This window comes from Lynx canadensis, chromosome C1 (assembly GCF_007474595.2).
Source record: "Lynx canadensis isolate LIC74 chromosome C1, mLynCan4.pri.v2, whole genome shotgun sequence".
In the NCBI taxonomy this organism is placed as follows: domain Eukaryota; kingdom Metazoa; phylum Chordata; class Mammalia; order Carnivora; family Felidae; genus Lynx; species Lynx canadensis.
The window spans coordinates 97,843,981-97,856,924 of NC_044310.1; the positions used below are offsets into that span (position 1 = coordinate 97,843,981).

Genomic DNA, 12,944 nt, shown 5'->3' on the forward strand with positions numbered 1-12,944 from the left:
TGCAAGAAAATTTAGAAGCAAAATTAAAAAAAATTAATGTTATTTTAAAACGTCCATGTTTCTAGGTGTTTTCACAATCGTCTATTTTTAATGCCTGTAAACCAGTCAAGTGGATATAACAATTTATTTTAATCCTTGTTGGTTTTAGAGATGACATTTTCCAGTTTTCCACTATCATAAATAGTATTGTAGTAAACATCTTGGAGCATACAGATTTTTTCCCTTATTTTGAATTTGATAGGATACATTTCAAGGAGAATTTACTGAGTCATAGGAATAACGATTTCAATAACTGTTGATAGTCAAATGGTTTCTAATAGGTTATACTAGTTGTAAACCATGCAGTACAGTCACTATTGTATGAAAATGCTGGCTCCAAAAATCTTTTTAATTTGTTTTCGGTATTATTAATTTATTTGATAATATAATAGATAAAAACAACTCATTGCTATTAGGACTTGTAATTTTCTTTTTTGGGGGGTAAGTTTTGGAATTTTTTGTGTTTGCTTGCTAGAATTTCTTATTTCTAAAATTGCTTGTATCTGTTGCCTATTAATACTTTTGAGGTCTTGTTTACTTACTGATTTACTTAAGCTTTAAATAATATATTTACATATATTTACAATATATTACAGTACATATTTCCCCCAACTTGTGGTTTTCCTTGCATTTTGGGTAATTTTTTGTTGTGTGTAAATTTTTTTAATTTGAATTAAATCTAGTTGTCTTTTTTTGGTAATTTTTCCATTGCTTTTCTACTTAGAAATGTTTTGTCTGCTTAAAATCACATATTAATCTTTTCTTTAGTTCTTTTTCAAATTGATATATTGATACTTAGTTTTCTTTCTCTTTTTCAAATAATAAAAACATTTGAAGATAGCAGTTTACTTCTTAACACAGCTATGGATCTATGACTTAGGTTTTGATATATAGTGTTTTTATGTTTATTTTCTAAACAACCTGTTCCTGTATTTTAAGTTTCCTTTTAATCCATTAGTTAATTTAGATGGTTTCTAAATACTTGGAGATCCTTGTCTGTACTTATATTCTGAAGTATTAAGCTTTGGCTTCTCATTTTGGTTAATATATAGGATTGAGGATTATATGAGGTAATGTGAATAAAGTACTACATATAGTGTCTGGCCACAAGACTGTCGCTATTTTCTAGGTTTGGAAAGTCATCTTTTATTACACTTCTAATGATTGCTTTTGTTGTTGTTGCTCAATTTTCTCCTTCAGAGAAAGTAGCTGTTATTTCTAGATTGAATCTCTGTGATTAAAGCACTGTACATTTTGGAGATAAAAAATGAAGACATATTTTAGGGAAAGGCTATCTTTTATTTAGGAGAATTAAAATTACTTAGAAAATATCTTTTTGTACATCTACCTACTCTATGGACATAAATAACTCTGAATATATATGTATATATACACTCTGAAGAGTTATATATAATAATTATATACGTTATATAATTATATATATTGTATTATATATATTATATAATTATATATATAATATAACATATATCACAACTCTATATACTATATATATATATATACACACACACTCATATAGAAGTAAGAATATGCCAATTAAAAATTTTATACTCAGTTAAAGAGTAAATAGCCTGAATTCAGTTTTTACAAGGCCAATTATTTCATATGATTGAATAATATTTATATATTTCTATAAATAGAAATAGCTTCAAGAAGGGGTGCCCGGGTGGCCAGTCGGTTGAGCATCGGACTCTTGATTTCAGCTCAGGTCATGATCCCAAGGTCGTGGGATCAAACTCCGCATCAGGCTCCACACTGAGCGTGGAGCCTGCTTGGCATTCTCTCTCTCCCTCTCCCTGTCCCTCTCCCTCTGTCCCTCTCTCCTGCTGATGTCGTCTCTCTAAAATAAAATTTAAAAAAAAGAAAAAAAATAAATAGCTTCAAGGATCCAGGACAAAAGACCATTGCTTTCATGTGCAACAAATTTTTAATTTACAAAATTTTGAAAGGATAATACATGCATATGGTACAAAATTCAAAGCGACAAAGGGGGGGCACATAAGGAAAGAAAACTGTCTTTCCTTTGTCTTTCTGCTGTCTAGTGTCCCTCCCCAGAGGTATCACTGTTTCTTATGTGTGTTTCCAGAGATACTCTCTCTCTGTCTCTATGTAAGGATATTTGTCTATGTAAATATCTCAGTCATGTAGTAGTTCATTAAAAATCACTTGTATTTATGTCCCTAATTTATTTGTATAAAATAACTATGTCTTGACTATGATGACTAATTTAAGACTAAGGAAGAGTAAAGTGAAATTTTGATTTAAATCAGAAATACTTCTTTCTAGAGGTTTTTTTTTTTTAATTTTTTTTTCAACGTTTATTTATTTTTTTGGGACAGAGAGAGACAGAGCATGAACGGGGGAGGGGCAGAGAGAGAGGGAGACACAGAATCAGAAACAGGCTCCAGGCTCTGAGCCATCAGCCCAGAGCCCAACGCGGGGCTCGAACTCCGGGACCGCGAGATCGTGACCTGGCTGAAGTTGGACGCTTAACCGACTGCGCCACCCAGGCGCCCCTCTAGAGGTTTTTTTAGTGGAAAAAGGATCTAGATAGTTTCAAGTTAAATGTATAAATTCATTTAAATGTAGGAGAGGAGGTATATATGTTGACATTAATGCATGAATGATTACCAAACAAAATGAAAATCTAAACCAACAAAAAAATATAGTCAAGCATTTTAGAAATCCCAGAAAATGAATAGAACAAAAAATATAAAGTTTATTACTATATCACTCTTCCATTTCCTTTAAGGAATGAACTGGAATCTGTGCGAGAAGAACTAAAGCAGAAAGGAGATGAAGTTAAATGTAAATTGGACAAGAGTGAAGAAAATGTATGTTATATTTAATAATAAATTGTAGAATAGAATTTCAAATCATAAAATCACCACGTGTGTAAAAAAAAATAAAGTGAAATATTCTAGTGTATAAATAGTGATATAGGGACTATTGTAGGCTGCTGACCTTAAAAATACAGGCAAAGCTGAGTTATTTTGCTTACAGGATTTATGAGTAAAAGAAATAGTGGTATAATTCTAAATTTCTTTCATAAATCCTCAACATTTAATGTTGATATACATTTTTAGGCTAAAGAGGCTCAAGAAAAAATTTGTCAGTAAATAACATACCAATAAAATTGGTAAGTTTGTGTTGTGCTTTGGTGGGTATGATGTCAATATATAGAGATAGGAAGAAGGTTTTCTGGGAAGAATATCACAAAAGTGGAATAGTACAAAGTATGTGATTCCACCATGTTCTAGGCACTGTTCTGGGTATCAAGCTTGGACTTCATTTGTTCTGGTGGATAATGTGTGATCCAATTAAAGTGTTTTTTTTTTCTGTTTTTTTTTTTTTTTTTTTTTTTAATGCTTATATGTTTTTGAGAGAGAGAGAGAGCAAGTGAGAGCATGGGGGGAAGGGGCAGAGAGTGAGAGTTGGGGGTGGGGGGCACAGAATCTGAAGCAGGCTCCAGGCTCTGAGCTGTCAGCACAGAGCCCAAGGTGGGGCTCGAACTCACGAATCACTAGATCATGACCTGAGCGGAAGTCAGATGCTTAGCTGACTGAGTCACCCAGGTGCCCCCAATTAAGATTTGTTATTAGGGAAGTGATATTTTTAATCTTTAAAAATGGAATGAGGAGATATGAAAGGTGCTGGAGTCAGTTGGAAGGCTTTAAAAAAGTGTCCTGAAAGCTCTGGAAAAAAAATCTTGGAAAGAACTTTGGCCTAGTTTAGTTTACTTACTTATTCCTGAATTAATTATTGTGGGTAAGGGGTAGAGTAATTTGGCAAAGCCTGAGGTACTTACCCACTACTCCTGGAGACAGATTAGCTTCGATCAAACAACATGGATTTAGCAGGATTATCATGCAATTTACACTAACAGAGTTTTCTCAGGAAAGAATGGTGGCCAGATGCTGTTGGAGCCTGTACGGGGCATCTAATCAGGATACGTTTCCTGGAAGAAGTGACATTCAGTTTGAAACCTTAGGTTAATAGGAATTAGTGGAAGTCAGAGAGGTGAACATAAATATATCAGGGAAAAGAGTGTTATAATTTACAAGTATACACACTGTATACAGACCATGAGAGAGTCTTTTGTATTTAAACAATTATGAAAATTCATCTTGGTTGAAAGGTAGAGTTCAAGATTGTGGTAATAGTGTAGAGAGTAGGGAAAGATGAGAGTGGAGAGATGAGGATAGGGAAAATGAAAGTTGGGAGAGATGAAGGCAGATTATGTATAGTCTCATAAACTATATTTAGGAATTTGAGGTTATTGAGAGTTTTGACCTGAGGAATGTCATGTTTACTTTTAGAAAGTTGTCAGACCATCTCAACTAAGGATGAGATGAGCTAATATTTTGAAGGGCTTACAGTGTACCAGGAACATTCTAGTTCTCTATATATGTTATCTTAGTTAACTGGAACTTACTTTTGTCCTCTTTTTATGAATTAAGAAATCAAGCCTCTGAGAGCACCTGGGTGGCTCAGTCTGGTTATGCGTCTGATTCTTGACTTCGGCTCAGGTCATGATCTCACAGTTGTGAGACTGAGCCCTGCATCAGGCTCTGGCTGGCAGCACAGAGCCTGCTTGGGATTGTCTGCCTCTTTGTTCATCTCTCCCTGCCCCCTCACCCCAATAAATAAATAAACTTAAAAAAAAAAAAAGAAATTGAGACTCTGAATGTCATGAATAAGAAGTAGTAGTGGTAGTGCTGGACTTCTACCATTCTTTAGACTCTCCCATATTTTTTCTTCCAAAAACGTATTTTTTACTTTCAGTTTCATATTTACTACGTTCAACCAGAAAAAAACAATTTAATCTTATCCTAAAGACTTGCTATGTAATTTACTGCTTTAAAATTTGCATCGGAGGCTGCTCAAGACCCCAGTCCTTTTGTTTGTGATGTGGTAAAACATGAATTTAGTGTTTAAAATAAAAATTCTCTACCAAGAATTTAAATTTATGTTATCAATGTACAAGATATTAGTGATGAGTTAAAGGAAAAAACCCAAAATGCAAAACGAGTTGTTAGCATATTTAAGCTTTTTCCATGGTTGGATTTCTATTTACCTATTGAAACAGCTTCTCAGAAAGAATCCAGTTTGTTCTCAGATATTTGCCTGGCATTGATAGTCATTACACTTTCCCCCCCAATCTGCTACCTTAGTTTAGACATTTATATTGTTTCATGCATGCTTTATCTGAGCCTATTTTCTCATCTCTAAAATGGAGATGATAATACCTGACCTGTCTTTATCATTGGGTTGTTACAAGGTTCAGATCTAACAAATGTTTGTGAAAGACATATTTAAAAAATTATAAACATTTGTATGCAAGACAACTGTTAAAAATCCAGGGTAGCGGGTACCTGGGTGGCTCAGTTGGTTAAGTGTCTGACTCTCCATTTCCGCTCGGGTCATGATCTCATTCATTGTTTGTGAGATTGAGGCTTGCGTTGGTGCTGATGGCGCAGAGCCTGCTTGGGATTCTTTCTCCCTCTCTGTCTGCCCCTTTCCCACTTGTATGTGTGCATACGCACACACATGCACTCTCTCTTCCTCAAAATAAATAAATAAACTTTTTTTTAAAATTTCAGGGTAAACTGGGAAGTTAATAAAATATAAAGTGATTATTGGGCCAAGATAAGAATGATGAACATTAAAGACAGTTTCTTTTTTTAAAAAAAAAGAATACTGAAATAAACTGGGAGAATGGATATTTTTGTAGAAATATAAGACTAAGTTTTATAATTCCATTTCTATAAGATTCTCATAGAAGAAAATTGTTAGCATTTTTAATCTGATGTCATATAATGTTTTTTAGGCTCGCAGCATTGAATGTGAAGTTTTAAAAAAAGATAAACAAATGAAGATATTAGAGAACAAGGTATTATCAAATCGCAAAAAATGTTTTTGAGAAAAGAGACTTTGTAACAATATATGTATGACTAGATTCTTTAGGAGGAGTCTTTACACTGTCTTGTAGAAAGAGATCTCAATTCTCCACTGAAGGCTTTAAGGAATAAGTTTGGATTTTTACTGCAGGTTTCTTTGAAGAGGCCATTAGTTCAGGAGTTTTGTACAGTGCTTCAAACAGCAAAGTTTCATTAAACTCCTCTTTAGTTATCTCTTCCCTTTCCCCAGATTTCACACTCTCAGCAGCTGTATTTGTTGCAGATATCTTTAGAGCGGCAAGATGCTTTTAAACATTATTGTTAGACTTTGCTCTCATTCTTATAATCAAGGGAGCTACAGAAAATTTTCTCGTCTTTTTATGTGAAGTTATGAAGTGTTTTTACTGCCTGGCTGTCCATCCCAATTCACTCTTCCTTTCTCTATCCCTCACCACACACTTGTCCTAAACTTGACCTTCTTTATAGTTGAGTAGTCCTCTGGAAAAGTATAGTTCACTCTCTGAAGTTCTGACCTCTAATAAGCAACACTGTTTTCTTCTACCTAGAATTCTGGTGAATAAAATTCTTTGTTTCTATGCACATGAATTATTTTATTTAAAATTGAACTGTGATTTCAAAAACTTTGATAGTTTAAATACTTTTCAAGAATTTTTGGACATCCTACCAAATATATTTATCTTCATTAGCCCTAAATTTGGAGATTATTTAAACTTAAAAGGAATGAAAACTTGTTATTTTAATTTTCATTAGCTTATTCAGAAAGAAGGGAGAGTGAGATGGGGCAGTCAAAATGACTTCAAAGTTGATAGTTTTGATGCCACTATCATTTTAGTAAGGTATATAATTTTTGGATGGTAGTAATGCCAATAATAAAGAAGGTTTTTTTTAGGAATACCGGTATTTGAAGTCTTTTCAGGTCTGATTCTGCTTTTCTTTCTGCTGATTCTTTTGTGTTTTTTAATGATTCTTTGGAATTTCATCTATGGGATTTCTTTGAGGTTTGTATTGAAGTTGGGATCTTCCCCAAAAGATTTTCTTGGGAGCATTATTCACCAGGAACCATTTTAAATTAAATTCTCCATTTTTAAGTTTTTCCAAATAATAGAGATAGCATGAATTCAGCCTATAAACTCATATAAGGCCACCTCATGTCTACAAATTTCAGGGAAGATTTTGATACCTTTCACTTAAGTGTTTGCATCAAGACAGACAAGTTTTCTTACAGTACCCTTCTGTGTGGCAGATTTATTTCTTGTTTACATTTTCATAGGGTAGGTAGTCTTTTGAGTTTATGGCTTTATGCGGGTTGTGTTATTGAATTCTTTACCTTTAGTGAGCTCTAAGTTTTATCTATCTCCCTTACCCTAGGTAGTTTCAACATACATCCTTAGCTGGTTTTGGTGCTACCCCCAAACCTACTATTATCACTTTAAATTATAATTTCAAGTAAGCAGATTACCTGTTTTGTAGCCATTTACTTTTAAATTATCAGGAAGGTTGTTCAGAGTATCTAGCTGGCTTTTCTGTCAAAATTGGAAGTAAGGAAAAATTGTATACACAAATAGTTGTACCTGCTAATATGTTTATACCAGTAAAATTGCTGTGAAAATCACTTTTCTTTAACTTTTCTTCCGCGAAGTAGATGGTTTGGGGGTGGGGGATATTAAAAATGAGATAAATAAGTTACTTTAAACAACAGTGCCGTGTATTACTCAGCTTTAGAATAATAGCTAACTGTGACTGCACGTGGGTTTTGCAGTAAAAATATTTAACAGAATAGTTTGTGCTAAGAGAGGTTAGTCCTCCCCCCCCCCTTGGAGTTTCTATTTTGATGGAAATTAGGACAGTTTACAAAGTTGTAATGTGTTAGGACTGGTTAGAAATCTGTGCTACTTTTATGGTGCTCCAAATATTTCTTACCCTAATGCCTCCTGGTCCAATCATGCCTGTGTACTCAGATGAAATAGTCTCTTAAAGTGAGATAAAAAAAAAAAGTGGTTTAGATAAGAGGAATTAGAATGTAGCTAGAACATAGAGTATCACATTATTTCCCTTCCCCAAATATAACAAGTAAAAGAGACTCAGAAATGAGAAATGGGGAATAATGAGTGGGGAATAATGAAATGGGGAATAATGAGTAATAATGGGGAACAAATTACAGTTAATCTTATCTCTGGCTGTAGCTTTTGAAAATCCAATTAATATAATTCAGCCTTCTGTATAGAATTTACCAAGAGGCACATTTTCTTCATTACAATTTATACTTGATCACATAATTTTTGACATTAATGGAATTACTTAACCACATGATTTTTGAAATGACCTCTTTGTTACCTTATGCAATATTTTTGTTTAAAATTACTTATTTTGACTGGAATATTGAATAAAATAATTATAATTTCTCGTAATTTTTAGTGTAACAATTTAAGGAAACAAGTTGAAAATAAAAGCAAGTGTATTGAAGAACTCCAGCAAGAGGTATGTACTGATTCTCAAAATCAAACTATTAAAGGAAAACTATTTTTTTCACTATACTTTTAGAGAATAATGCTTTTCTTTCCTTTGGTAATTTCAGTCTAAGTCAGTGGCAGTGCAAAATTGAATCACTGAATGTAATTCTGTATTTTTAATTTTTTACAGAATAAAGCCTTAAAAAAAAAGGGTACAGCAGAAAGCAAGCAACTGAATATTTATGAGATAAAGGTATTTGGACTCTTTGTTTTTAAAATACTAGTAAGTAGATGAGAACTTAGGAATTTTAAACTCTTCATATTGTAGCAGTTATTTTCAGAAATTATCTTTTGAGATTACAGGAATCCTTTTAGTTGTAATAGAGTACTTGTCTGTGATTTAGCTGAATTAAAATAATATAAGCAGCTTAAAATACATGAACGTAAAAAAAAAAAAAAAAATTAAAAAAAAAAAAAAAAAGGGGGCGCCTGGGTGGCGCAGTCGGTTAAGCGTCCGACTTCAGCCAGGTCACGATCTCGCGGTCCGTGAGTTCGAGCCCCGCGTCGGGCTCTGGGCTGATGGCTCAGAGCCAGGAGCCTGTTTCCGGTTCTGTGTCTCCCTCTCTCTCTGCCCCTCCCCCATTCATGCTCTGTCTCTCTCTGTCCCAAAAATAAATAAACGTTGAAAAAAAAAAATTTAAAAAAAATACATGAACGTGTGTGGTATATGTGTGTATTCATATTCCTTACCCATACCTCCACAATTGAGATTGAGTAGATTTTGGGGTGGAGCCTTGGAATCTACATTTTATTTTTTTTAATTTAACTTTATTTTTTTATTTTTTTTCAATATATGAAATTTATTGTCAAATTGGTTTCCATACAATACCCAGTGCTCATCCCAAAAGGTGCCCTCCTCAATACCCATCACCCACCCTCCCCTCCCTCCCACCCCCCATCAACCCTCAGTTTGTTCTCAGTTTTTAGCAGTCTCTTATGCTTTGGCTCTCTCCCACTCTAACCTCTTTTTTTTTTTTTTTTTTTTCCTTCCCCTCCTCCATGGGTTTCTGTTAAGTTTCTCAGGATCCACATAAGAGTGAAAACATATGGTATCTGTCTTTCTCTGTATGGCTTATTTCACTTAGCATCACACTCTCCAGTTCCATCCATGTTGCTACAAAGGGCCATATTTCATTCTTTCTCATTGCCATGTAGTACTCCATTGTGTATATAAACCACAATTTCTTTATCCATTCATCAGTTGATGGACATTTAGGCTCTTTCCGTAATTTGACTATTGTTGAGGGTGCTGCTATAAACATTGGGGTACAAGTGCCCCTATGCATCAGTACTCCTGTATCCCTTGGGTAAATTCCTAGAAGTGCTATTGCTGGGTCATAGGGTAGGTCTATTTTTAATTTTCTGAGGAACCTCCACACTGTTTTCCAGAGTGGCTGCACCAATTTGCATGGAATCTACATTTTATAGAAGCTCTACATATGATTATCTGGCTGCCCAAGAAGTTTGCGAACCATTGATTTTGCAGAAACAAATTGAACTTAGGGAATGTCAGCTCATGATGTCAGAGCTCTAATTTGTTATCATATGCCCAAGTCTTTGAACAACAACTGACAGTACTCAAATAGTTTTTGAGTCTTGAATGGAAAACAATGGTTCTCGGTGTTTGAGACATGGCCCTTTTCTAGGAAAGCAAAAATATTACACCTTCCTGTAATACTATTTGAGATTAAAAATATATAAACATTGTGTTAAAAATGAAAAGAAGTCTCAAACTGCTGGAATTATGTAGAAAAGTAACTGATACATATATCCTATAAATCAGCCTTCTGTAGGTAGAATCAAGAGAAATGTACAAAATCTTCATAGCAGCATTACTTATAGTAGCCCTAAACTGAAGATGACACAGATAACCATTAGCAGTATAAAAATAAGTCAATAGGAAATCACTCTAAGATGACCTAGATGATGTAATTAGCAGATAAGATCATTTATGTAGCTATTTTAATTGTGTTCAAAGATGGAGAGTATGATTATAATGAAATAACAAATGGGGAATCTCCATGAATAAATGGAAACTTTAAAAAAGAATCACATGGAGATTCTAAAACTGAAAAGTAAAATATCTTAAACTTCAAGTGTCCTAGTAGTAGATTGAAAATGGATGAAGAGAGTGTCAGTGAACTTGAAGCTGGATCAATAGAAATGATCAGAGAAGCACAGAAGAAAGATGGAGAAGAAAATCAAAAAAGGAATGGTACTTCAGTGGCCTGCAGGACAATATCAAGTGGTTTTAAGTGTGTAGTTGGAGACCCTAAGAAGAGGTTAGAGAGAGAATAGGTCAAAGGAAGGTTATTTGAAGGATTTCTGAAAAATTTCCCACATTTAATGAAAAACAGAAGCTTGTAGATCTGTGGCTTTTATCAAATCCAGAGGAAGATAAACAGAAAATGATACCTAGGCAGGTGTATCTTAGTCAAAGTGCTAAAACCCAAGATAGAAACTTAAAAGCAGCCAGAGAAGAACATCATATTGCATATGGGGAAACAATGACACAAATAAGGGCTGACCTTGCATTAGGACAGTGAAGGCTGGATGACAAAGGAATGACATCTGTAAAGTGGTGCCAGAAATAAACCATCAAGCCAGAATTCTGTATGCAGCAAAAATAAGGACATTGAGAGTTGTACTAATCGTTAAAGACCTGCTGAAGGAATTTTTTTCTGTCTGAAGGAAAATGACATCAGATGAAAACTTGAATCAATGGAAGGAATGAAAAGTACTAGAAACAGTAAATATGTAAATGAATACAAAAGGCTATATATTTTTCTTTTTTTTAATTTTTAAAATGTGTATTCAGCTTCTATAAAAAAATTCTATGCACAGTGCATAAGATATATGACAGCCATGGCTCAAAGGGCAGGAAGGTAAATACAACTATTTTGTTGTAGGATTTTTACATGATACATGAAGTAGTACACTATTAAGTCCTTGTGTAGACTATAAGTTAGTGATACATATTCTCTCTAGAGCAGTCACTATAAAATAATGGAAAGAAACAGTGAAAAGCCAATAGAAAAATGGAATGAAGAAAAAAATTTTTCCATTGGTTGTCAAATGATCCTTTATTGAAATATTTTTATTTACAGTTCTTCACCAGCTTAGCCCCACTGCTCACTATTGATGTCATGAGAGTGTCAGCCATCAACATTGCAGCCCACAGATTGGGCAGTCAGTCCCCAAGATCTCTTTAATGGTTCCAGAGAGTTCTCTAGCAAAGATTGGTGCCACATCTGTCTGACTTTGTTGCCAATCTCATCAAAAGTGATATTTCCACTGTGCTTAATATTTTTCTGCTGCTTTCTGTCTCTTGGCAGTTTCTTGATGGCTTTGATAATCAGGTCAGAGGCAGAAGGTACTACTTCAATCTGGGCCTGTCTGTTCTGAATGGTCAGTTTCACTGTAATCCTCAGACCCTTCCAATCACCAGTTGCCTTGGTGATATCATCACAAACCTTTTTTGGAGACAGACGTAGGGGGCTGATCTTCGGGGCTAGGACAGATGTGGCACCAACTTCTCTACCATTGCCCATCAGGTATACAACTTTCATCTCATTGGGATCAAACTTCATTGGCATGGTGACAGCAGTTGATGTTGGATGAATCTGGATTTGGGACCACCAAAGACAGTTGCACCTTTATCTCCTCCCAGCCAAAAGCCAAAAAAGTGGAATACTAAAAAATTTTGATAAATCCAAAAGAGGAGCAGAACAAAAAAAGAGATGACATGAAGGCAAAGAGCAAAATGATACATCTGAATCAAGCATATCAATAATTACCTTAAATATCAATGGACTAAATAATAAAAAGAAAGGCAGAGATTGTTAGTCTGGATAAAAAATTGAGACCAAACCATATGCTACCTATAAGAGACATACTTTATTTAATGTAAAGATACAAGGAAGTTGAATATAAAGATGAAAAAGATACATTGTATACCATGCAAACAGTAAGAATAGGAAAACTGGAGTGATTGTTTTAATAACACACAAAATAGATTAAGATAAAAGTATTATCAGAGATCCAGAGGGGCATTTCACAGTGATAAAGGCATTAATGTATCAGGAAGATGTAACAATCATGAGTATGTTTGTATTTTATAACAGAGCTTCAAGATACATGAAGCAAAAACTTAAACTAAAATGAATTATATATAATACACCTCTTTTAGCAATTGATACAACTAGTAAAAAATTGGTAAGAATGTAGAAATTCGGAACAACACCATTTACTACCTTGACTTAATTTGCATTTATAGAACACTATAGTTAAGCTGTGAATTATTTTGTAGACACATAGAATGTTTACCAAGGAAGACCATATGCTGGGCTATAAAACAAGTCTCCATATGTTTAAAAAGATTGAAGTTTTACAAAGTATATTCTCTAACTACAATAGAATTAAGTTAGAAATAAGTAACCTTAAGATACCTAGAGAA

The 12,944-nt window shown here is 34.1% G+C and overlaps 1 protein-coding gene and 1 pseudogene across 1 annotated transcript in view; one reads left to right on the forward strand and one right to left on the reverse strand.

The window, feature by feature from the left end:
- Positions 1-12,944, forward strand: part of SYCP1 (synaptonemal complex protein 1) — a 121,891-nt gene that overhangs the window by 60,359 nt on the left and 48,588 nt on the right. Inside the window, exons 20-23 of the mRNA XM_030327378.1 lie at positions 2,810-2,891; positions 5,888-5,950; positions 8,394-8,456; positions 8,619-8,681. Coding sequence (XP_030183238.1) covers positions 2,810-2,891; positions 5,888-5,950; positions 8,394-8,456; positions 8,619-8,681 — 271 coding nt within the window. The remainder of the gene's footprint in view (positions 1-2,809; positions 2,892-5,887; positions 5,951-8,393; positions 8,457-8,618; positions 8,682-12,944) is intronic.
- On the reverse strand, positions 11,644-12,084 carry LOC115521892 (annotated as a pseudogene).